A 27,370-nucleotide genomic window follows, 5' to 3' on the forward strand; every position below is an offset into this window, starting at 1 on the left:
GTTACCTTAATTTTTTTGGACTGGGCCGATAAAGCTTGGGCCGAAAGAGCCTGCTACCAGACCGATACACCTAATTGCGTGAATTGGACGCCATCTTGAAATCATAAAGGTTATATTACACTAATTCCGATTCCCATAGGGTCCCATTATAAAACTGACAACTTTCACAGCATTTTTCTTGCCTTTCCGACGTATCAATTTTTCCGAACCTGGTATCATTTTAAAGATGGATCTGTCATCTTCCAATAATTGCAAACAAAAACATACCGTCTCGCAACTTCTAAGAAAGTAAATCGCTGTCGAATGAACCCACCGTAGAAAAACGTGTTTCGGAATCCTAATTTCGACAAAAGCCCCACACAATAGAAAACACACCCTCAAAAGTTCATCTTTTAAGTTAGCTTCCAATCCAAGGCATCAAAGTACTCCAGACACATACAGGATATTACAAATAACCACAAAAGTCATGTCTCACATTGTTAAATGGCTTATATTCAAGAAGAGAAAAGGAACTCTTTAGAAATAGGCACTACTTTCGAATGGACCACGGAGGGATACACAATGATTTAGTGTAATGTAACCTTTAAGGGAACTCAACTTTGTCCTATCTTTTTCAAACTTTCTCCACATGAGATTTCAACTATTTCCACAATGAATATGCAATTTCAGTGCATTCGGATGGGGGTAAAGGCCTTAAAATGGCCATTTAAAGCGGTGACTAAATTGGCCGCAGTAAAGTCGGAATGCATGATTTTTAGTCTAAGTGACGACAGCTGATTTTGCGTCTCCAATTATTGTTACGCGTAACTTTCATGGCAAAAACTGGTATCATTGCATGCGAAATTCACCAATATATCAGCAAAAGGCCAAAATAAATGTATTGATTGTGAATCAGTGTACTTTTCTTGATGAAATAGGAGACTTTTTTAAAATTTTAAGCACTTTTTTCAATAAAAAACTCACTTACAGCATATAAAATCATGTTTATTAAGAAAATTATTATTAAAAGCTTCACTTACAATCTAAACATACACATTGCAATTACAAAAATTAATGCTATTATGATGAGAGGCATAATTTTCAGCTTTCAAGCTGATACAAGCCGGCTACCCAAATTTAACACTTAAAAAGGCGCAAATCGCTCCTTCAACAGCTTACGACACAAAGTGACACTTAATGCGCATCCAGATAGTCTCTCTCATATAAATAAGTCCTGTTAGCGACATTTTATTAAGTATTCTCTTTAAAATCCAGTGTTGAAAGCGTAAGTTTTGCAAAAATGTCCACAGTCACCATGCAAAAGAGCATGTTTGCTAAGGAATTCCTACGCGAGTGGCCACACTAATGTCGTGGCAGGAAAGTCATTTGGGTGTGATTCCTCTGTAGTTCAGTGAACATTCATTCCACTACCTGGGGATGACTATCAGGATCAATTTTCCCAGCTTGGTGTAGTGTTGACCTTTCAGGATGTTGATGGATCGTCCACAAGCGCTGCACCACTGCGGCCTCTGTTCAGGACACAGAGTCGGATTGAGGTGCACACAAACCCGCAGTCAGGCAAGGATCATCCAGACCTTTAATAAAATAAAATGTTTAGGCCCCTTAAACTGGCAATTATGTTCAACACTGAGATAAGGATACACATAGAGGAGACATCATGCCATGGCTTTCTCATTATTGACACGGCAAACTCGAGCAGCCGGGGACTTGGCTCTAAACAAAAACAGGTATGCTCCATCAATGTGAGCAAGATGGCATGTCAGAGTTAAAAAGGGCAAACAAACATACAAAAGAGATATGTAGGAAATTAGAAATTAAATGCCAGAAGTAATTTTAAGTATTGTTTTTCTGTCTGCAAGGGTTGCTGTGGAAAATAGTGCTTAACGCATAGTTTGGCCTGTAGGGGTTCTGCTAGCAAGAACAAATCGAAGTCATATCTGCCCGCGAACTGTAAGCTTGAGATAACCATATCTGATGAAGTACTGCTTTGAGAATGCATTCTTATTGTACTTGAACCAGATCGCATTGACAGCACAAGGCTTCAGACCCCCCGAAAGTGTGAGGCTTTCAATAGTGCTTACCTGATACCAGACCGCATTGCCCGAGACAGTGACTTTCTCCCGGAACTGCACAGGCTGCATCCGCAGCACAATCCTTAAGCTCAATCATGGTCTGGCTGACTCTGAAATAGTGAAATCTGAATTTACAGATGCTCATTTGTCTAAAGGTTATGAGTTTATTGCCTATCTTATTAAAAGCAAACACAATGACATGCTTAAAAAGACATGTGCATTTCTGAAAAGACATACAGCTGCCCGATACTTGACTAGGAAATGGCGCTATGGTCTTCACTCTGAAATTCATTACTCTAAGGGCTTAACAGAACAAAAGCCAGATCTTACAGCTAATTGGCCCCACCTACAGCTAAATATGCTTTATAGGTTGAAAATTAAGTTATTTGTCTGAAGAACTAGTGCTATTAACTCATCAGCTATGTTGCTCCACTGGCCGCAATTCTGTAAAAATAGTGTATATATGGAAAGACCTAGTCTACCACCTGCACCGCACCGCTACGTCCACTGTAAAAATACACAGCTAAGTTAGTACTTTAACGAACAAACTGAAATTCATGTGTTAATTAAACAATCAGTATGATGACTCACATTGAAATCATGTCCAGTGCACCAGTCAGAGCAAGACAGCTAGCAGATTGTTGACCATCTACGGCTCAAGGACAAACGGTCAGGCCTACAAACAAAGAGAAAAATGGCATAAATGGGTTGCATGCATGTAATTTTGCATATTTTTCATCTTGCTCTCCACCTGAAACTTCAATCTATGGACAGAATAATATTTACATTTAAGATTTGTTGGAAATGTTACCCTTACTTGTCCATACCAGGTCCCCCACCCATCCGGAACCGTCTAAAACCACCTAAAACATCCATTTGGACCAAAATATTGACACCTCTCATCTATTTTAGCACCCAAATCATCAAAACATTCATTAAAATTCATTTTCTACTTGTCTCGCTTGCAGACGAATCCATGTGACCTTGACATTGCAGTAAATGTGCTTTTTAAAGGTTATATTACACTAATTCCGATTCCCATAGGGTCCCATTATAAAACTGACAACTTTCACAGCATTTTTCTTGCCTTTCCGACGTATCAATTTTTCCGAACCTGGTATCATTTTAAAGATGGATCTGTCATCTTCCAATAATTGCAAACAAAAACATACCGTCTCGCAACTTCTAAGAAAGTAAATCGCTGTCGAATGAACCCACCGTAGAAAAACGTGTTTCGGAATCCTAATTTCGACAAAAGCCCCACACAATAGAAAACACACCCTCAAAAGTTCATCTTTTAAGTTAGCTTCCAATCCAAGGCATCAAAGTACTCCAGACACATACAGGATATTACAAATAACCACAAAAGTCATGTCTCACATTGTTAAATGGCTTATATTCAAGAAGAGAAAAGGAACTCTTTAGAAATAGGCACTACTTTCGAATGGACCACGGAGGGATACACAATGATTTAGTGTAATGTAACCTAAAGAAAGAGAGACACAACTTTTAAGGTAAATGGTCCAAATTTAACGAATACATATTAATACTATATATCATTGATGCGTACACTTAACCAAAAACTGTTTTAATGCATTGATATTATGGAGAAAGTTCCATACACCTTCACGTGATGTGGTGAAAAAGGTTTTCGCATTCGAACACGCTTACTTTTGTATTTAGGTTCACGTGTTATTTGCTTTAAGTTTAACGTTTAAGGTTATTTTATAGGAAATGTGCATATTATCAGCGCGTTCTGGTCGGATGATTTTTCACAGAGTTATGGCCCTTTGAAATTTTCCATTAACTGTACATATAGTGTAATTGACATGACGCCTTATCTATGATCGCTCCGCCCACTAGAATTGATCCACCAATCAGCGATCGATTAATCGGGCGCACTCCTTAGCAACGACCTGTCCGCCATTTTCTAGACAAGCTACATGTTTAGGTTCACTTTTATTCCAACGAGTTTCTTTTGTTTTCCTCTTTAAAGGGATCTTTTCACGCTTTGGTAAATTGACAAAATTGAAAAAAGTTGTTTCAGATTCGCAAATTTTCGTTTTAGTTATGATATTTGTGAGGAAACAGTAATACTGAACATTTACCATGGTCTAATATAGCCATTATATGCATCTTTTGACGATTTTAAAACCTAAAAATTATAAAGCGTTGCAACGCGAAACGATTGAATAATTTGGAGAGTTCTGTTTTTGTCGTTAAATTTTGTGAAACTACGAAGATTGCTTATATAAGGTATAAAAAACGTCAACTATGTGTATTCGGCGGAATAGCTCAGTAGGCTAAAGCGTTTTTACTTCAGGACTCTGGCAGGACTCCAGGGGTCACTGGTTCGAAACCTGCTCCGGGCAATGTTCTTTTCCTTTTTTTAATTTTATTCTTGATTTTTTACTGAGGCTTTTACGATCCAATGTTTACATTTATCAATATAAAGCATTTAATGAATAAGTTAAAAAATGCCAAAATCTGTGAAAAGGCCCCTTTAAAAAAAACGATTAAAAATAGTTGAACGGTGTCAATGGTGATTATGTAACACGGACAATCGATATCCTGAAAAATTAGTTGGTGACATTTAATTTATATCGTTTCCAAAGCCGAAAAGAGATCTTGAGAAGTGTAAGAGATGTATAAATACATGCGGTCGTCACAACGAACAACTGAACGTCAACACGGTCAAAGACAATTAAAATATATTTTTATCGGATATACTAGCAGATTTAAATAGTTTATGTTATCGATCTGATTATCTTTTAAATAGTTTTATCAGTTACTAGGTCAGAAGCTAGGTTCATCTGCATTACTTAAAGAGAAGTAAAACTCAGCATAAAGCCTAATTCATGCTGTGTTTTATTACTCTGATAGTAATGCACTTAATTGACATCATACATGTTATTTGAAGGTGACACGTGATATATAATCTTATTAACGGTATCTACACATTTGCACTCATGTGGTGTCACCAATAAACGCTTTAAATCCACACTAGGAGCTCGAATGCCCAGATCTCATTTTTTAAACGAGTTTCGTTTATTTTGTTCGGATTATAAAACGGAAATGAAATATGGCAAACACGGTGTAAAAAGGGTTAATGCAACTCTGACATTTGGTATCCAGAAAGATAAATTAGATGAATTAAATTTATACCATTTCCAACGCGGCAATGCGGTCTTGACAAGAGCGAGTGGAAGCTTCAAGAATTACCGAGATCCTCTTTATAGAACATTAATTCATTTCACAAACTTGAAATGTCATATAAGCAATAACAAAGCATTATTAAGTATGTATTATGTCACGTGTGCATGTGAACTAATTGAGAATTTTGGTACCCAATTCGTGTAACTTTACGAAATCCCTGTTAAAAATCGCGTTTCTGTGTGTGTCAGAAACAAGTAAAAACCATTTTGTTATTATTTTAATAAAGACGTGTCGATAAATGCTATTGTTAAAGAGTTATTATTACTGATATTAGTTAACCAATAAATGCGGTAACTTCGGGGAAGTCGTTACCTGCGCGAGCGTCTGATATTGGTAGCCTTATTAATTTATAATAGCCTGACCGTATTCCATTTCGTACAACGCTAATTTTATATCAGACAATGTCCAAACTTACTGTGTTGTTTTTGCGCTTTAAATTAAAGTGATTGATAAATGTCCTATAAGCAATGTTGAATATGATTAATATCACTTTTATACGCAATAACAAGTGGGATTGAGGTACCCACCCGGCGTCAGAAAGCGCGTAAAACTTCACCGAATTCCCAGTTATAAAGCGCTATTTCGTGTCAAATACACGGGTAGGGGGGAATGTTTCGGTAATAATTTTGTTAATAACACGGGTAAATACCGGTGAAGTGTTAATTTATTGCAAATACCACCTTAACACGTAATAACGGGTTCGATTTCGGTATGCGCGCAAGCGTTTGAGAGCGTGTTTAACGTACCGATTTACCCGTTATAAATAGCTGATGTTCTCTTTAATCGTATATTTTTTGCATTTGCAGAATAACTAAATGGCATCAACCCCTTTACAAGTGTAATATGGTGTTAAACAAGTCCATAAAATCATCCGGAATATCGCGTAAATCTATATGCAGTCTATAGGCAAAGAAGCCATTTTGGTGTTAGCTTGTCTAGGTTTTCTTCCCGCTGAGCCACGTGATTAAGCGGGCGGAGCGATCACTGATAAGGCGTCATGTCAATTCTTGTCCAGGCTATTTCTCAACAACTAATGACCGGAATTCAATGAAACTTTATGGGAAGCTTCACTACCAAGAAGAGATGTGCATATCATTAGCGAGTTCTGGTCGTTGTGACAAAAAAAAACTTTGGAAGCATCACCCGTCTCCGACGGTTTCTTGTCTCATACATTGTTGTAACGTACAATCTATTCGTAGCGGGTAAATGATGGTGTTTCAATGTACCTGCTAAATATTTCTGATGTTGAATCGAGAATATGTACATTACTACAATTTTCCTCTTCCAGATATCAAAAAAGTATTTGTATAATGGGAACCAGAGTGTTTGTTGGCCATGTAAATCATGCGCGGGAACGTGATGTGGAGAAGTTCTTTAAAGGTTATGGGAAAATCAGAGACATCATGCTCAAGAATGGCTATTGCTTTGTGGTAAGAAAATGAAAAGATCATTTGTGTGAACAGATAAATAAGCTTAAGGTAAGTTTGAATTCTATAGACTGTGACTGTCTATTACATTAAACAGTTTGTTAATCATGTAAAACTGGTGCACCAATTTCCATGAAGGAGTGGAAAGCAACATCCTGAAAATGTTAAGCTATAATAGATATCAAGTACTTCGCTTAGCAGTGTAAATTTACTTATGCTTCATTGGCGACATCCTGAAAATGTTTAGCTATTCTAGATATCAAGTACTTTTTTAAACCACGTTATCTTTACTTTTGTTCCAATGACAGGAGTTTGATGATAACAGAGATGCTGATGATGCAGTGTATGAGCTCAATGGAAAAGAACTGTGTGGGGAAAGGTATGGCAAAAGGATTCATTTCCATTTATCAAGCACAATGTAGTATCAAATAAACCTTTAAGCTATTGAAAATCAGATTTATCTATAGTTTATCCAACATTTTTCTTTACATCACAAAAGCCTGGTAGAATGTTCTGTGGCCAAGGTAGGAAAGGGCTAATTAATTGACTTACCTGGCTGTCCAATGCAGGGTGGTGGTTGAGCATGCCCGTGGCACAAGGAGGGACGCTGGTGGATACGGGGGTGGTAATGGAGGGGGACAGTCCATGCGCAGGGACCCATCCTGGCTAAACAAGTAAGTATCCAAACAGTTTGCAGGCTTCCTGAAAAGTCCCAAAAAGTGCCTGTCAACTGGACAGGCTGATGGAAAAGTTAGCCTGTCCTTACAAAAATTCACCTGACGGAACAGCGTGAGTTTATAACTGAAGAATTAATATATATATATATCATATTTATTGCAATGTAAAGCCTGTGTATAAGTACCCTCGATAAAGTAAAACAAAACACTTGCGTGTTCAAGTGATTACAGTGTATGATGGACAACAGCTTTAAAGCGAGTATATACGATTTTTTATATGTGTTTAATTATAATAAATTGATAAAATATATAACAATAACACAAAATAGGCAAGAAAAAATATACATTAAATACCAATTTCATAAAATGTAGCAAAGACAAATTAGCGCCCTGAGTCGATTGTGACGAACATATTTTCCTACAATAACCGATGCATTCGTCTTTTTATTTGGACCAGAGTTTGTGTTTGTGTGTCGTATGAATAAATATTGTTGCAGAAATTTAAAATGAACCGTTAAACTAAGTTTAGATTCACATCGTACATGAATGGTATACATGCTGGCGAATTCGACTGTACAGCCGTTTTCGATTTCAGAATTAAATATCTGGCTTATTTCGCATTTTTCAACACATGTTCTTCTGAACTTTTATTTTATTTTATATTGAAAGATATATATAATAAGTTTTTTACACATCTTATATAAATTCATTTATATTTGACAAAATCATATATACTCGTTTTAAATTCTAGTCAAACTCAAAACAAAATAACATAACACGATTGGTGTTGCCATTGAAGAACTTTAGCAACGACATACGTTTTTCATTTGTAGTTATTTGTTACAACCATTGTAATTGGATTGATGGTAATATGTTGGACCATTGAAATTGATGTTTTCGAAATAACATTATTTTAAAGGGAGAGCACTCTTAAGAATTAGTGACTGCGTTAGTGTTCTTAATGACAAAAAGGCTTGAAATTCACGAAAAGAGTGATTCTAATGGGGTGTTTTTGTTCTTTTGGCAAGTATTAGACTTTTCAGTATTTAGTCATGATTTGTTTGGCCTGTCACAAAGCTGGCGATATTAAAAACTTTGCCCGACCGTAAAGAATTTTGCCGGACAAGACCGGCGGTCCGGCCTTTTCAGGAAGCCTGAGTTTGTAATACTCCTGTTGATCACAAATGCTCGTCTCTGTATGAGTTTCTAGAAAAGCTGTTTGTAAGCACACTTGTTGACTGATATGTCTTTTATAGAATGAGAGAAGGATTCTATGTTGTAAGTTTTTGCGGTATGTTATATTTCCAACTTTTTTCTGGACATGTACAAGTGTTTATATATAAGAATTTAAAATATGCTTGTCTAAAGGAAGTATCAGTCATAAGATTAAATGAAAATTAATGTTGAAATTAAACGCATTATTTACATGTTTAAAATACTGGTTTTATGATGGAAGCATCAGTCACCAGTTATAAAGGAAATAGATGTACTTAAATATTAAAATTCAAGCTTGTTATTCATGGGTGTATAACTTACATCCTGTTATCTTTTTTCATCCAATGTTCGTGTCCTGAAAGTATGTGATACCATAATGTTTTAAGAAACCAAAATAACAATAAGCATAAATCTGTGATGTTCCTCTTCCTGTAATTCAGAAATAGACGATCTGACGGCCTTGGCGCCACGGGGTATGTAAAATATTGAATTCAAACGATTCCCCCAAGTTCTCCTGTTGTTGGTACATTTTCAGTGCTCTTATGTTAGAGAATTTAGCTGATTTGGCAAATGCGCACACTGGATGGTGTGACCGGTTCAGGCTGACATTTCACATAGTACCAATACGGCCTTTTCAGCTAACAAATCACTGTATTTCAAAGTCACGTCTCATTTCGTAGTGTTATTTTTAGCGAGGCTGTTTTCGGAGAAAACCCGAGCTATTGTGAAAGCCAGCTCGTCCGCCGTAGGCGTCTTGCTAAAACCTTAACATTGGCTCTAAAATCAAAGTGCTTCTACCTAAAACTTTGAAACTTCATATGTAGATGCACCTTGATGAGTTCTACACGCCACATCCATTTCGGGTCACTAGGTCAAAGGTAAAGGTCACTGTGACCTCTAAAAAAAAAAAAGTTTCTGACAAGCTTTCGCAGCCGAGCGTGGCACCCGTTATGCGGTGCTCTTGTTTATTAATTGCATGCATGTTTTGTGTTTGTATCATTGCAGGTATGGGGCCCCTATTCGGACAGATTATCGTGTAATTGTGGAAAACCTATCCTCCAGGGCTAGTTGGCAGGTAGGTACTGTTAATATGGTGCATTGGCCTGTAACGCGAATTTGAACCTTGAAAAGGGTTATTTTTCGAATCTGGTTTTAATTGAGTAATACAAAAATAGATAATGTTCTCTTTGAAATTTTATGAAATGTCAAAAATTGTTTTTTATGCCCCCGAAGGAGGGCATATAGTGATCGGACCGTCCGTCTGTCTGTCTTTCCGTCACACTTTGCGTTTAGGTTTTGTGTTTAGGTTTTGAAAAATGCTCATAACTTATGTCGCTTCAGATAGCAACTTGATATTTGGCATGCATGTGTATCTTCATGGAGCTGCACATTTTGAGTGGTGAAAGGTCAAGGTCATCCTTCAAGGTCAGAGGTAAAAAAAACAAATCCAAGGGTAGTAATAAGCTTCAAATGGAGATAATTATCTGTACCTGCCAAATGATAAAAAAATATTTATAAATCAAAGTGGTGCTGAAGGGGGCATTGTGTTTCTAACAAACACATTTGAAGTTAGTCTCTTTGGTATACTTATGAAGGGTTTAGTTTAAGTATTAATGAACAACATTAAGTGAAACCAACACACATAGGGGGAAGGTATTAGTTAAGCTTTATATACGTCGACCGCTTTGATGCAAGCATTACTGACATATTCTGTTGCTCTCTGTAGTAAAGTCTGGATGTCCGTGAGTCATTCTGAAGTGAAGAGGGTACTAGAGCTGTCAGTCTCAAGTGATGAGCTAAAGCTGTCAGTCTGAAGTGATGGGGCCCCAAATAGGGGATAGAGCTGTCTCGGGCTTTGACTGCCAGACCAGTGGCCACATCCTCTTCCAATAAAAAAAAATCTTCATGACTATATAAAATTAAACAAAATAAGAAACACAAAAATTTCACTTTCATCACCATAATGAAATTTGTTAATTTTTGTGAGCATAAGCCAATATGATATAAATTTATGCCATAAAATCGTGCTTTGAAAAAACAACAATAGAATATTATAAAACTTAATTTTTTATATGAAACCAATTGATATTTAATTTAGAAGGAAATCTCTAAAAACACTTTTAAAGTTTATATTGTCAATATTATAAGTGGCAAAACATTTTTAAACAAGACATTTTGAAAATATAGCATCATATAAAAATTATAATAAAGACAGCTTGTTTGGCTCCCAATAATTAAAATGAATTCTGCGGATTTAGAGAGTGTCTGTAAGAGTAGAATAAGGTATTTTGTCTCGATTGCCTCCAAAATTGTCTCCAAAAAATAATATTGATAGCCATTAAAAGAGTAAAGGCTCTAATGCTAGTTGATGAACTTATGATCGAACTGGGTTAAGAGCAATGAGATGAGATATTGACAAGATGATGTAAGTCCGCGGTTTCTTGTGGCGACTGACGAGAGCTCTGGTAGTCATGACGATTGATGCTTGGTCTCTCTGTGTGATGTGGTCTGTAAGACGCTGATGAGACGTTGGTACTCACACTGGGGCTATGGGCTGTTTCTTATTAGATGATGACCGGTGTCGCTACCACCATGTGTCTGTGTAGGTAATCAAATGTCTTGATTTCTTTAATTGATACGTTTTCAATTTTGTCTTAATCATTCTTTGCCTGTTTTTAGATGCTGATGCTAATATTAATAAATGTATTCAACCATGTGAATTTTTTAGCGAGGCTGTTTTCGGAGAAAACCCTAGCTGTTGTCATAGCCAGCTCGTCGCCGTCCGCCATAGGCGTCATGCTAAAACCTTAACATTGGCCATACATTTTAAATATTGAAGATAGCACCTTGATATTTGGCATGCATGTGTATCTCATGGAGCTGCAACTTTTTAGTGGTAAATTTCAAGGTGAACATCATCCTTTAAGGTCTGGGGTAGAAAAAACAGTCAAGGGAAGTAATAAGCTTTAAATGGACATAGTTATCTGACCTGCCCACGTGTATATTTTTGTTAAATAAATCAAAGCGGCGCAGAAGGCGGCATTGTGTTTCTGACAAACACATTGTGGTTAAAGGTCAAGGTCATCCTTTACGGTCTATGGTAAAAAAATACAGATTTAAGGGAAGTAATAAGCTTTAAAAAGGGAGAAAATTATTCAATATTAAACATAGCCACTTTATATATTTGGCTATGGAAGGGAATATCCGCCAGTCCATTCATGTTGCCAAATGACAATTACATATTGCTAAATGACCATTGCATTTTGCTTTATTTTATTTGTTACAAACTAACTGCGTCTTCCTTGCGTCTTTATGCTTGTTTTCTATCAGTCAGTGAAATGTTGCGTGCATATTTCTTTTTAATGTTTACTCGATGTATGTTGATCATGTATGCTTTCAAATAAATGACAAATGAATTATTTCTGTTAAATTGTTCATGTGGCTATCTTCTTTTGTTGTTGAACTATTATCATTTCAACACATACTATTGCTAGAAACGGGCATTTTTTGTAAGTTCTACTAAGCGAAATGAATAAGCACAAGGCAGCAGCTCACATGAAGTATGCCCAATGCATTAAGACAAATGCATTAGTAATACTGAATTCATACACGACGGAGAACCAGAGTTTTCTGTACTTATCGGTAATTTTCGTAAAAGGTTAATATTTAGAACGGTGTTGTATTATACATCTACCAGATGAATTACTCTACTGCTACGTTTCGAACGTATTTTCCACTGTTCTTATTCAGGTAAAGGTTACTTGTTTATTGTACTTGTTTATTAGGTAAATTGCATACGATTGTTGTCCCCATTTCGAAAGTTGAGTTGTCATTATTTGTGATGAAGGTCTATTTGAAGTTAATGGACGTAATCTTGTTTTCATTTACACGTCAAACGTCCCATACGGCCATAGTATCATTGTAACGAAGGTGGGTTACGATGATCAAAACGTCTAACTATTGGCTTGTTTGAATTTAACTATTAATTTCATACTGTTTTCATCGCATATCTTCGTAACACTGTCTTTATCTAATAAAATCGTACCTAGGTTGGTAAAATTGTATCTTATTCAAATTATTCATTTTAATTGTTTTTTACTAGTTTATCCCCAATACGGCATAGAAATTCATTTATAGAGCTAATTAAAATGGAAAGCAATGTGATAAAATAAGTATGCACAGTTACCTCATTAACAAACAAAATAATTATGTTTTCTGGAATTTATTCAATTTAATGGTTTCTCTTTTTCATTTCAAATGTTTATATTTCTGATACTGACGTTTTATACTATAATCAATATATGTTGACCATCTTACACCTATTTCTGTATATTGGGTACGAGATGGCTTTGGATAGGTACCAGTTGACCAAAAAACAGGTATAAGTTGACCAAAATGGGTTTGAGTTGACCACAGTACAGGTTGAACAGTTACTTAATAGGTGTCTTCAAACACACATTTAATGAAGATTTTTCTTTTATAGACTTAAATGTTAGATCGATCTTGTTTTTCTTTGCATCTATAATGTGTAGCTCAGTGACCCAGTTAATTTTTACGGTTTGTAACTCAGGGGTTCTGGGTATGATCCTCTCATGCGGTGCTGATTTTTTCATGGGAGTTTTCTCTGGTGAGACTGCAGAGCCCTAGCCTAGAACTGATGAAACCCAGGAAGCATAATTAAGTGAATCTTTGCCTTAAAGTAAGTTAAATACACGGGCATAAACACCATATGAACAAACACATCAAGATGTTAGTACATGTAGGATAATGGGGGGTTGGGTGAAGATTTCCCATAAAGATGTACTAAGATGATCAAAGCAGATCATATTTGTGTGAAAAAAGTATAGAAACTTAGATCAGCAAGTGTCATATCTGACTACGTAACAGTTATTTTCTCTCAAATCTATCATTATACTACATAACGGTGACTTGTTTTTATAAATAAAAAATAATATACATGAATACATTTGCAGATATGAGCCAACAGCAAAGAGCAGCTGCTCTTTTAAGACAGGCAGCAGATTTGTTGAATGTCAACACAAGTGACAGGAGTACACAATACCAGCACCTGCACCAGTAACCTCTGTCAGTAGCACTATTGCTGCAAGGGCAATTTATGCACCCGACAGTAAAAGAAGGAGGCATGGACATGCAAATACAGGAACTGTGGCAGTGTCAGCACTAGACTATTACACCCAGGTGTAATCAGGTAGGCATCACTAAAGAGGCATGTGTTAGATATTTTGGAACTACAGTCTATACCACACTAATTCTTTTTATTCCCCCAGATTGAATGATCGGGGGTATATTGTTTTAGGCCTGTCTGTCTGTCATTGTATGTGTCTGTCACAAACTTAAACCTTGGTTAAACTTTTTGCAATAAATTTTGCAATATTGAAGATAGCAACTTGATATTTGGCATGCATGTGTATCTCAGGGAGTTGCACATTTTGAGTGGTGAAAGGTCAATGTCATCCTTCAAGGTCAAAGGTCAAATATATGGCTTCAAAGCTGGCGCAGTAGCGGGCATTGTGTTTCTCACAAACACATCGCTTGTTAATATAAAGATTTCTATTGTTTCATAATATGTATGCATATACATCTTATTTTACTGTGCAAACTTAAAGAAGTTTACAAGACCTTCCTGTACTTTCAATTTGTTCTGGAAAACTCCTGCATAATAAATGATGAGGAATAATGCTTTTAGCAGCTAACTCTAAAAAGGTTTATGGTTTTAATTCCATAGTTTAGGATATTTCAAACACTTTTGAATAATCAAAAAATTCCCAAGAGTACCCGTCCTTTTTCCAATTAGGTAAAGACATTGCTGCAATACACAAAATCAGATTCCACAACAAGGCACTTATAAGTACTGTATACAAATAAACATGTGTATTGAGTAGAGTCAGGTTCAAACTGCAAAGGCTATACCGGTAACTGCTGGTATCAGTTTTAGAATGAAAATGTTTTTTTTGTCCTTAAATCCAAGGATAATAACTTTACTAAGTTATCAGTTATACAATTGCATATACTTAACGTTTCTTAATAAGGCCTAAGCTCTTGCATAAGTCAAGCTAAAAATTAAAAGATTTCAACCTTGACATGACAAACGTGTTGCATTCACTTCCTTCCCTACTGTAAATGCAGGTCCATGGTTACAACTAATGACCTCCTGTTGAAGGAGCTAGATGAGACCCTGGAGAGACACCAGCACAGAGGTGAATCAGATTAACTGGAGCTACAAGCAGCTTAAGAAAAACTTCAGGGACCAGTCTAAATGTTCTGATAATGATAATAGAGTGTGCTATGTGTTTTAATGCTAAGAATTTTGGCTACTCTGTATCCAATATTCGAAGTGGTGTTTTATTAAGATTTAGAACAAATAAGGCCAATCTCAATAAGAAACATTCTGCTAGTTGGAACAATTGAACTGTTTATTCAATCATGCAGCAATTTGTTGTTGTGTCATTTGTGCATTTGGCAAGCTTAAGCTCAACATAATATTATAGAAATTGATTTATTTCACATTACTTTACAAGCATCTTATTCACACATCTTGTAGATTGGTAAGCAGCTTTGTTCTTGCTAGATATCAATGGTGTAGTTTTTTAGTAAAAATTTCTTGCCATTCTATTTTGTTGTGCTGACATTAAGACATTAGTGATAATTTGTTTGCAGTGAACAGCCTAGGTTTAGTAGACCAGGTATTCAGCCAAATTGAGCCGCTTTCTGTGGAAATTGGCTTTATGCGTGTGTGTGAAGTGTTGTCCCAGATTCGCTTATGTGGTCCACACATGCTTATCTGGGACAACACTTTCGACCTAGACTAGATTTTCTTTAAAAAATTTATTTCTTTAAACGAAAAATCTCATAAAACCAGAAAGTTTCTTTCCTGATTAGCCTGGGCGGACTTTACAAGTTAATCTGCGACAACACTTTAGGAACATGCATTAAACCCCATTTTCCCAGAGCAAAGGTCAATTGTATTTATTTCCTTTCAATATTCACATGCCTTTTATTTTTAGGATCATACAGATTCTAAAAGCCTATTTATTGTAAACTAAATATTCAGTCATAACCAAAAAGTATCATAATATCTTTGTTAAGACAGGGCCCTGAATTCTAGCATTTAATGAGGTTATGTGCTTTTCCACACTTATTATATGTCTTTTATAAGTAAAAGGTGAACAAAAGCAACAATATAATTTGCTACCAAAATGTTTTCCATATATTGCTTGTTTTACATGAAAGAAGTTAACACGTGTAAAAAAAGTTTGCCAAACAAAATGACAGGTAACAATCAGTTTATTTATTGTGCATCCAGGCATTTACATATAACCAGACAGTAGTGCAATCTCACATGTATATGTAGGTTTTTAACTTATATTGCACCAGTTCAGTTTATAGATTGTTTTGAAAACAATTGTATGATAATGGTTAAGTTGCATATGTCTAGTCATAAGCAGTATGTGTGGGATACACTAGCAACAGGACCAGAGAGATCATTTTGTTTTCAGATGATGTTTATGTAATGTGTGTTTCATCCTAATATTTATTTAACCAGTATGCCATGTAATACATATATTTTCTAATAAAAATGTAAAAAGGTTATTCAGTATTTAGATTTTTTGACACGCTATTTCATGATGGATGGCTTCATCCACAGTCATTACAAAACACACAACAACATGATTGAGCCTCGGTCTGGGAAAATGGGTCTTAATGCATGTGTGTCAAGTGTTAATCAGGGAAATCAGTGATGAAATTTTCGCTAAATGGAATTTTTCGATAAAAAAAGTCTCTGCCGGAAAGTGTTGTCCCTGATAAGCCTGTGCTGACGGTACAGGCTAATATGAGACAACATTTTGAGCACATGCATTGGGTCCAATTTTCCCAGAGCAAGACTCAAATGTTAAAGCAATGCCCGTTTAATTAAGAAATATATCCAATGACAAAATAGTGGTTTACTATTTATTGAAAATCTCATAATTGTTAAAATAAAAAAAGATTTATTCATTATTTACAAAAAGATGCAATTATCTTTCCAAAACAACAACACAATTGGCATTTCATGTAAAGTTATTCACACTAGATGATAAATTAAACTGGTATTTATGATAAACAATACCATACTAAAGAAGCACAAGACAGTTCTCACTATTCCATTGATAGCAATTCATATTGAATTCAACAACAACAAGAAATGGCGCTGCAGAGGCCGACACGTATCCCCCACGCCGCATGTTTGACCCAGGGGGCACCCCAGGGTTGGTAATGGGGCCATGCATAGTTGAGATTGACCATATTGTCATAAGAGATATTCAGTATCAATTGGAAGTGAATCGGTGTAGAAATTAATAAGTTAATGTCTTCGTTTGAACATGACATATCTTTTTTATTGCGTAAATCGATTCCGCTTAGAATGGCCTTTAAGAAAAGGTATGGTTATGGGGGTCTCTATGTGCAAAGTGTTGCATTTATTTCGCTTAAAGTTCTCGCTTTAACATTGAATTATAAAGGGAAACTATTTAGTATATTATGACCTCCAAGCAAAACAATAGGCATTATGTAGACGGGTAAGTTTTTTACCCTATCACCGCTTTTTTACTGAGGATTCCAGAGATAGTCGATGTATCACGGTTGATACCGGAGATTTTGATTTTGATGTTTAGAGTGATCTCCTGCCAATAGTAATTTACGCTGCAATTTGCGCTGGAATTAAGTTTTTTAGTACTGGTTCCCATTTTCGAATTGTGGACTATTTGTAATGGCGGTGTATGCAAAAACGAAGACTAATTCTAAATCAGAGACGCACTAGCAATCGACTTAAGAAGTAATATAGATCCACAAAGATATTAACAGCTTGTTAAATTCAGTAGCAACATAGCCAAATGCACATACTTAAACAAAGAACGCCGTTAGAACAATCATTAATACAAATTCCAAAAGTTTAACTGCAGTTGTCAATAACACACACAAAGTAAAATGCAACTACCATGTATCAGAAAGCATATGCTAATAGTTAAAATGAGAATGTCATTTAACATCATGCATGGGCTGGGGGATATTCCCTTCCATATTTGGCATGCATGTGCATCTCATGGAGCTGCACATTTTGAGTGGTGAATCTACAGTCACAGTATAGTGGCCAAGCCTTGAAGAATTTTTCCAGAGCCACTCGCCCTGCAGGGCGAGTAGGCCTGACAATCAACTCGCCCTCTACTTTAATCTACTCGCCCTGCATTAAAAAAATATATATATTTATAGATATGATCAAACAGAACCGTTTTGTAAACTTAAGCTATCATGTGACTTTGTATCATTGTAATAAACAAACATCCATAAATCAATCCTATAGTTGCATTTATTTTGCAAAAAAATACAATTAATACCAATTTTTACTGAAAGACACGCTTGATCGACAAATTGTTACAATATGGTAAATTATGGCTAAGGCTTCTGATCACGAATTATTCTGTTTATAAATAATTATTTTTTCTGTTTATTTTTTATATTGATATTAACATTAAAATGACATATTATTCCTCACGGAATGACCAATTTATTTAACTGTTTTTTTTTAATTTTCAATCGATTAGCTAAGACCTCTGACACGAAAAGAGCGCAGCCGATTTCGAGAATTATTTTTACTGTGCCTGTGATGTCATTTTTCATTGTCAAAACGAAAGTGCAGTGTACTAAACCTATTTTTGTTTGTTTGAAAAATTGTTCGCAGTTTGTATCGATGTGGCAGGAGTTCTGGAACTGAATTTATATGTCTCAACTTGAAAAACATCACTTGCCCGGTTGGTCGAGTATTTGACAAACTTTACTCGCCCGACTGTCAACTTCACTCGCATATGCGAGCGGTCGAGTGGATACTTCAAGGCCTGGTGGCTTTTAATTATTTGCTACTAAAAATAGAGATTTGTTACAGACAATTATTTTCAAGGGAAGTAATTTATATAATTATAAATCTCATATTATATATTTCCTTACCAAGAATTGAAGTTCTTTTCACAGTTACTGTACAGATTTATTATTTTGATTATTTATAACCCAAATGATTGATTTTTCAAAGTTTTTTTTAAATGATATAATTATAATTTCTTTGATGTTTATTACATACATGTGGACTTATGTCCATAGATACATGATCAACTCTGGTTATGAAAAAGAAAAAAACAAAAAACTCTGGTTATGATCTCTTTTAAACCACAGGCCTAGGTTGTCAGTGATGTCTGACATGGTCATAATTGACTGTGAGACCCTCCCCACCCCCCCCCACCCCACCCCCCTGGTGGATTGGACAAAATTCAAGGGAAATAATAACCTTTAAAGGGAGATGATTTCTATACCTGCCAAATGATAAATATAAATTTTATTTCAATGCGGTGTAGTAAGGGGCATTGTGTTTCTGACAAACACATCTCTTGTTGGGTCACTAGGTCAAAGGTCAAGGTCACTGTGACCTCTAAAAAAAAAAAAAAAAAATTCTGACAAGCTCTCGCAGCCGAGCGTGTCACCCGTTATGCGGTGCTCTTGTTTATTTTAAGAGTGTTAAATCCTGCAATGTGGTGCTAAAAAATATGTGATTATTTCTTAAATTTAAGTCCTACTGCAATGATAAAAAAGATTTCTTGAAATTTAAGCATCACATTCCATGATTTGGCACACAATTTATCTTACAGATATTTAATTGCTATACTTGCTTTTCCCTATTGCCCCACATCTACTGATATAGGAAATTGTGTTATGATATTAGCTTTAATATAGCTGGACACACACAAATGCCAAAGTACTTTTATTATGCCCCCCTTCGAAGAAGAGGGGGTATATTGCTTTGCTCATGTCGGTCGGTCGGTCGGTCTGTCTGTCGGTTGGTCCGTCCACCAGGTGGTTGTCAGACGATAACTCAAGAACGCTTGGGCCTAGGATCATGAAACTTCATAGGTACATTGATCATGACTCGTAGATGACCCCTATTGATTTTGAGGTCACTAGGTCAAAGGTCAAGGTCACAGTGACCAGAAATAGTAAAATGGTTTTTGAATGATAACTCAAGAACGCATACGCCTAGGATCATGAAACTTCATGGGTAGATTGATCATGACTTGCAGATGACCCCTATTGATTTTGAGGTCACTAGGTCAAAGGTCAAGGTCTAGGTGACCCGAAATAGTAAAATGGTTTCCGGATGATCCCAACTCAAGAACGCATACGCCTAGGATCATGAAACTTCATGGGTAGATTGATCATGACTCGCAGATGACCCCTATTGATTTTGAGGTCACTAGGTCAAAGGTCAAGGTCACGGTGACCGAAATAGTAAAATGGTTTTCGGATGATAACTCAAGAACGCATACGCCTAGGATCATGAAACTTCATAGGTAGATTGATCATGACTTGCAGATGACCCCTAAAGATTTTGAGGTCACAAGGTCAAAGGACAAGGTCACGGTGACCTGAAATAGTAAAATGATTTTCGGATGATAACTCAAGAACGCTTTTGCCTAGGATCATGACACTTCATAGGTACATTGATCGTGACCCGCACATGACCCCTATTGATTTTCAGGTCACTAGGTCAAAGGTCAAGGTCACAGTGACAAAAATCGTATTCACACAATGGCTGCCACTACAACGGACAGCCCATATGGGGGGCATGCATGTTTTACAAACAGCCCTTGTTTAATTTAAAGACAACAACAGCCTTACAGTACTTTTAAGGTACTTCATTTGAATTAAAAATGCTTAAGCCAACCAGATATCGTTTCATTACTTCCTTGATTATTATAACAATACAAGGTGTGTTTTTTTTCACTCTCATCACAATATCAATTACAAGACCTGCAGGAAAGAAACAACACTGAAATTTCCACTCAAAGCTGCATTTTATTATGCCCCCCTTCCAAGAAGAGGGGGTATATTGCTTTGCTCATGTCGATCTGTCGGTCGGTCCGTCCACCAGGTGGTTGTCAGACGATAACTCAAGAATGCTTAGGCCTAGGATCATGAAACTTCATAGGTACATTGATCATGACTCACAGATGACCCCTATTGATTTTCAGGTCACTAGATCAAAGGTCAAGGTCACTGTGACCCGAAATAGTAAAATGGTTTCCGGATGATAATCAAGAACGCTTATGCCTAGGATCATGAAACTTCATAGGTAGATTGATCATGACTAGCAGATGACCCCTATTGATTTTCAGGTCACTAGGTCAAAGGTCAAGGTCACGTTGACCCGAAATAGTAAAATTGTTTCCGGATGATAATTCAAGAACCCTTATGCCTAGGATCATGAAACTTGATAGGTAGATTGATCATGACTAGCAGATGACCCCTATTGATTTTCAGGTCACTAGGTCAAAGGTCAAGGTCACGGTGACCCGAAATAGTAAAATGGTTTCCGGATAATAAATCAAGAATGCTTATGCCTAGGATCATGAAACTTGATAGGTACATTGATCATGACTGGCAGATGACCCCTATTGATTTTCAGGTCACTAGGTCAAAGGTCAAGGTCACAGTGACCCGAAATAGTAAAATGGTTTCCTGATGATAACTCGGGAAAGCTTATGGCTAGGATCATGAAACTTCATAGGTACATTGATCATGACTTGCAGATGACCCCTATTGATTTTCAGGTCACTAGGTCAAAGGTCAAGGTCACAGTGACAAAAAACATATTTACAAAATGGCTGTCACTACAACTTAGAGCCCATATGGGGGGCATGCATGTTTTTCAAACAGCCCTTGTTTCATTCTATTCATCCTTAAATCAGATTCTCATCCAATCATTTTTCACTTTCTTAGAAAATGCATCATTCTGTTTCTGTATAACATCTTTTAGCATTCCTTTCATCATTTATTGTCTGACAGGGATAAAGATGGCAGTTTTCCAGGGTTTATTTTTATGCTTTGAAAATGTAGACTTGATGTTTCTAGAGTTGAGACTTATGTCAGATGTGAATTGTATTTCAGGATTTAAAGGACTACATGCGCCAAGCAGGGGAAGTCACCTATGCTGATGCTCACAAACAGAAGAAAAATGAAGGGTAAGTGTTGACATGGTTGTCCCAGAAATTTCAAGGTCTGAGAACAGTGGCAATTTTAATGCTTTATTGTAGTATAAAATCCGTCTTTACATCTTTAATGTTTCCAGAGTCAGAAGTAGTGCAGCATGACAATAATAACATAGGCAAGAACAGATAAAAGCCTGGACTGGTGTAAATATCAGGTGCAGATCCATGTCAGCCTAAAGTGGCATGTTTGAATTCTGTTAGAGGAATGAAGTGTCTTAGAGGACATTTGCTTTTTATGCCCCCGGTAGGGTGGCATATAGCAGCTGAACTGTCAGTCTGTGAATCTGTCCGAAAACTTTAATATTGGCCAAAACTTTTGCAATATTGAAGATAACAACTTGATATTTGGCATGCATGTGTATCACACGGAGCTGCACATTTTGAGTTGTAAAAGGTCAAGGTCATCCTTCAAGGTCTAAGGTCGAAAATACAAATCCAAGGGAAGTAATAAGCTTTAAAGGGAGATAATTATCTGTACCTGCCAAATGATAACAAAATAAAATAAATTAAAGCGGCGCAGTAGGGAGCATTGTGTTTATGACAAACACATCTCTTTTTATTTGTAAAATGTTGAAAGTTGTTGTTTATGGTTCAGTTGGTAGAGCACTTGACTACATGCAAAGATGGTAGGTTTGATTGCCAGGACACAACATGACTTGGTCATGAAATTATTTTTACAGCCTTTCTCCCCCTACTTTTTATTTAAGTAGGGCAGTTGCCAGTCACTGGAATAAATATGAGTAGTTTGTACTTGCAATCTAGCCTACCCAGAAAAAGAGTGGATGGGTTTAGAAGAATAGGATTTACTGACTGTCTTGATATGATTGAAATGCTTTTAAAAAATATTGAAAAATCATTATTTGCTTGCTTCCATTTTAGAGTGGTTGATTTTGCTAAGAAGAGTGACATGAAGAGGGCTATAGAGAAGCTGGATGGTACTGACATCAATGGACGCAAAATCCGCATGATTGAGGACCGACCGAGTCAGAGGCGTAGAAGGTGGGTGGTGAAGATTGAGAAATATGTCTAAGGCCACGGTGCCTATACCACGTGACTTTTTAAGATCTGTGTTGGGAGAATAAAGCGCGACCCAGTTAACATTTTTAAGGATCTATTTTTAAATATTTCACCATTTTTAATGGGATAAAGTGGAGAGCCCGCTCATTCGTATGAGTTCTCTATAGGTATCATGATCTTTTTAAACAAATAAGTAATTTTTTATTAAAGTGCAACCGCGCGTTTGAACGGTTAGAAAAATGTCGGATCAGCGTGGGGACTTCATATTACAAACGCCCGGTTGCACTCTACTGAAAAAATACTTATTTGTTTAAAAAGATCATGATACCTATTGAAAACTATCACGAATGAGCGGGCTTTCCACTTAATCCCATTAAAAATGGTTAAATATTTAAAAAGACATCATTAAAAATGTTAACTGGGTCGCACTTTATTCTCCCAACACAGATCTTAAAAAGTCACTCGGTATAGGCACTGTGAAGGCATTGACGTTAAATTATTATCATAATTGGTCTGGTGAAAGTTTGGAAGATTATGAATATGACATCATAGGCAAATTTTATGTTTTTGCATCATGAGTTGCAGCTTGGCATAGTTACTCTGTATATTTGACTACACAGAATGTACAATGGCTCACTGTCCTTTTGTTTCAGTCGAAGCAAAGCTAGAGGATCACGAAGTCGCAGCCGCTCACGCAGTCGTTCAAGAAGCCGCAGTCGCAGCAGGAGCAGGTCTCGCCGCAGCTCCAGAAACAGGTCCAAATCAAGGTCAAGGTCACGCAGCGGTGAGAAACAGGGGTCAAAGTCAAGGTCCCGTTCCAGGGATAAGTCCCGCTCAAGGTCAAAGTCGAAATCAAAGTCTAAATCAAAGTCCAAGTCTAAATCTCCAGTGAGGAATGAAGGAGATGAACAGGTTCCTGTTCAGGAAGATTGAAATTAAAAATAATTGGAGTCATATTTTTTATCAGACATGCTTTTTTGTTGTTCAGACTTGAGCATCATTTTGACATAAAGGTTTCAACATGAGTATTTTGATTGGCAGTTTCAAGAGCTGCATGACTCATAATTATATGTAAATTGTTGTTTTCATTCCTTCGTTTCATGAAGTTTTTTTAAGTGTGCTTGACTGAGTATGAAAGTAAATGGTATTGACTGTAGTCGAGTTGAAGTCATTTTAAGTGAAAAACGTAGCCTCAGGTTAGTCCTGAAAATTGGTGGACATTTCAATAACATCTCCATAATTGGTTATTTTAACGAAATCCATGCCACAAAATACTAATAATTTAATTTAACAAGCTGATTAGTGTCAAATGATATTTTGATATTTTTTCCAACGAACGAGTCAGATAAAACAAAAGTTAAAATGGAATCCACTTTCTGGCACTTCACATAATGACATGCGTCAGGTGTGCTAGAATCTCTTATCAGTTATTGACATTTTGTAAAAATTTGCGTTACGATTTGCGTATGTAAAAATATGTTATTAATTAACAGAGTTTGTCATTATCATGTCAGTTTATCATCAATGATTTTTATGCCCCCGGATCGAAATATAAGGGGCATATTGTTTTTGGCCTGTCTGTCTGTCTGTCTGTCATTCATTCATTGTATGTGTGTGTCCCAAAACTTTAACCTTCGTTAAAGTTTTGCAATAACGTTTGCATTATTGAAGATAGCAACTTGATATTTGGCATGAATTCGTATCTCATGGAGCTGCACATTTTGAGTGGTGAAAGGTCATCCTTCAAGGTCAAAGGTCAAATATATGGCTTCAAAGCGACGCAATAGAGGGCATTGTGTTTCTGACAAACACATCTCTTGTTATTCCTAATTTTATGTTAAAGCTTCGCAAATACTTTTTCTTAGTGTGGTAATGACCATAATTTGCAAATTTGAACCTAGCACATGTATTTTTTTAAGGAGGGCATATAGTGATCGCACTGCTGTCCGTCTGTCTTTCCGTCCCACTTTTGTGTTTAGGTTTCAAAAAATGCTTATAACATCTATGTCGCTTCAGATGTAACCTCTATATTTATGCCCCCCTTCGAAGAAGAGGGGGTATATTGTTTTGCTCATGTCGGTAGGTCGGTCGGTCGGTCCGTCCACCAGATGGTTTCTGGATGATAGCTCAAGAACTCTTAGGCCTGGGATCATGAAACTTCATAGGTACATTGATCCTGACTGGCAGATGACCCCTATTGATTTTCAGGTCACTAGGCCAAAGGTCAAGGTCACAGTGACTCTAAATAGTAAAATGGTTTCCGGATGATAACTCAAGAACGCTTACGGCTAGGATCATGAAACTTCATAGGTACATTGATCATAGCTGGCAGATGATCCCTATTGATTTTCAGGTCACTAGGTCAAAGGTCAAGGTCACGGTGACTTAACATTAAAATGGTTTCCGGATGATAACTCAAGAACGCTTAGGCGATCATGAAAATTCATAGGAACATTGATCATGACTTGCAGAAAACCCATATTGATTTTTAGGTCACTAGGTCAAAGGTCAAGGTCACAGTGACCTGGCTGCCACTACAACGGACAGCCCATATGGGGGCATGCGTGTTTTACAAACAGCCCTTGTTCATTTTTGGTATGAATGTTTATATGGACAAGGCCTTTCCATACGCACACTAATTTTGACCCCCTTGACCTTGAACTTAGGTTCCGCGTTTAGGTTTTTAAATCTGCGTTTAGGTTTCGAAAAAGCGTTTTTCGGGGGCATATGTCTTCCGATTGAGACAGCTCTTGTTTTAATCATAATATACTGATTGTTGTTGTTGTTTCAATACTTTATGATTTCATATTATTGAACTTATTGTAAATAAAACAAAATACTTTGGTGTTTTGCTTTATTGCTTGAACTCTATGGATTATATCTTCAGACAAAGTCAAGGTAAAGTAGTCACAGTAACAACTGCAGTGTGTATAACAAATGAGCTGTTCTCTGAGAAAAAGGGGTTTAATGCATGTGCCTAAAGTGTTGTCCCAGAATAGCCGTTAAGTAGCCGGCATTTGATCTTGTTTGTTTTGAATGGTAAGGTTTGTATGTCAAGCTGATTGTCTTGATAATCACATGTGAAAATAGTTTGAAGGTATTAACTGCCAGACATATATGTTGTGTAAATCTTAAGACTTAACTCATCCAATTTTAGATTTAGGTTTTTAAAGTGTTGTTGAGTAGTAGTTATTTAATGTTAAGTGATGAAACTTACGTAAATTAATTCCAGCTTGGCTTCTGTAATATAAGTCTACTCCTTTATAGTTTGTAAGTGGATAAAAGATTATTGAAAAATAGTTTGTATTGTGAGTTTTTAATTCATTTATCCTGGTATAAGCATGTGCTCCTACCGATTAGCCATATACTGAATGAATCTAAGAAAATGTGTTAACCAATATGCAGCTGTTTTTTTTTAGCTCACCTGAGCACAACGTGCTCATGGTGAGCTATTGTGATCGCCTTTTGTCAGTTGTGCGTCCGTCGTCAACATTTGCCTTGTGAACACTCTAGAGGCCCCATTTATTGTCCAATCTTCATGAAACATGGTCAGAACATGTGTCCCAATGATACCTCAACAGAGTTCCAAACTGGGTCATGATGGGTCAAAAACTAGGTCACGAGGTCAAAAAAAAGAAAAACCTTGTGAAGTCACATTTGATGCCCAAACTTCATGTTACTTTGTCACAATGTTTGTCTTAATGATATGTTGGTTGATTTCAAAAATGGTTTCGGTCCATTGAAAAACATGGCCACCAGGGGGCGGGGCAGTATTCCTAATATGGCTATAGATAAACCTTGTGAACACTATAAAAGTCACAATTTTTGCCCAATCATCATGAAACTAGGTCAAAATATTGGTTTCATTGATATCTCAGACGAGTTCGAAAATGGTCCATATCGGTGAAAAAAACATGGCTGCCAGGGGCCGGGGCAGTTTTCTCTATATGTCTATTTGTGGTCCAATCTTCATGAAATTTGGTCAGAACATTTGTTTCATGGATACGACGGTTGAGTTTGAAAATGGTTTGGATCGGTAAAAAAACATGGCCGCCAGGGGGCGGGGCAGTTTTTCTTATATGGCTATAGTTAAACCTTGTTAACACTCTAGGAGTCACATTTATAGCCCAATTTTTATCACTCAGAAACTTGGTCTGAACATTTGTTTTTATGATAGCTAGGCTGCGTTTGAAAATGGTTTCGGTCTGTTGAAAAATATGGCCGCCAGGGGGCAGGGCAGCTTTGCTTATATGGCGATAGTGAAACCTTGTTAACACTCTAGAAGTAACATTTATAGCCCAAACTTCATGGAACTTAATCCGAAGATTTGTTGTATTGATAGCTTGGCTGAGTTCGAAAATGGTTACGGTTTGTTGAAAAACATGGCCGCCAGGGTAGCGGCAGTTTTCATAATATGACTATATTAAAACGATGTTAACACTCTAGTTGTAATGCGGATGTTGGTGCACATTGATGATGATGATGATGATGATGATGATGATGATGATGATGATGATCATGATCATGATGATGAACATGATGATGATGATGATGATGATGATGATGATGATAATCATGATGATTATGAATTTAACATAGTGGTAAAACCAATAAAACAACAAGAAGTGTTACATATGAATTGTATTTTACTTTTCATT

The 27,370-nt window shown here is 36.6% G+C and overlaps 2 protein-coding genes and 1 long non-coding RNA gene across 4 annotated transcripts in view; 2 read left to right on the plus strand and 1 right to left on the minus strand.

Moving 5' to 3' along the window:
- Positions 1 to 25,557, plus strand: LOC127873307 (serine/arginine-rich splicing factor 4-like). The gene is made up of 10 exons (XM_052417118.1): positions 1 to 109; positions 3,565 to 3,586; positions 6,577 to 6,718; positions 7,024 to 7,094; positions 7,285 to 7,389; positions 9,048 to 9,080; positions 9,613 to 9,682; positions 21,595 to 21,668; positions 22,575 to 22,694; positions 23,366 to 25,557. Exons 3-10 carry the CDS (start codon positions 6,599 to 6,601, stop codon positions 23,643 to 23,645), a joined length of 873 nt encoding a protein of 290 aa, XP_052273078.1. The 5' UTR covers positions 1 to 109; positions 3,565 to 3,586; positions 6,577 to 6,598; the 3' UTR covers positions 23,646 to 25,557.
- The window catches only part of LOC127873303 (serine/arginine-rich splicing factor 4-like), a 252,711-nt gene that overhangs the window by 184,130 nt on the left and 41,211 nt on the right, over positions 1 to 27,370 (plus strand). The window lies entirely within an intron of this gene.
- LOC127873308 (uncharacterized) lies at positions 964 to 3,471 on the minus strand. 2 transcript variants are annotated; one of them, XR_008046101.1, is made up of 4 exons: positions 2,890 to 3,471; positions 2,664 to 2,748; positions 2,082 to 2,182; positions 964 to 1,574 (listed from the first exon to the last, which is right to left on the minus strand). It is a non-coding gene; the product is annotated as an uncharacterized LOC127873308 (long non-coding RNA). The 2 variants fall into 2 exon arrangements; XR_008046100.1 differs by lacking the exon at positions 2,890 to 3,471 and having other exon boundaries at positions 2,664 to 2,837.

The sequence above is a fragment of the Dreissena polymorpha genome, chromosome 3 (genome assembly GCF_020536995.1).
Source record: "Dreissena polymorpha isolate Duluth1 chromosome 3, UMN_Dpol_1.0, whole genome shotgun sequence".
Taxonomy (NCBI): domain Eukaryota; kingdom Metazoa; phylum Mollusca; class Bivalvia; order Myida; family Dreissenidae; genus Dreissena; species Dreissena polymorpha.

Coding starts and splice junctions, on each gene's coding strand:
- LOC127873307 (XM_052417118.1), top strand. CDS start 6,599: ATGGGAACCAGAGTGTTTGTTGGCCATGTAAATCATGCGCGGGAACGT. Junction 9,081..9,612: donor GACGGCCTTGGCGCCACGGG/GTATGTAAAATA, acceptor GTATCATTGCAG/GTATGGGGCCCCTATTCGGA. Junction 21,669..22,574: donor AAACAGAAGAAAAATGAAGG/GTAAGTGTTGAC, acceptor CTTCCATTTTAG/AGTGGTTGATTTTGCTAAGA.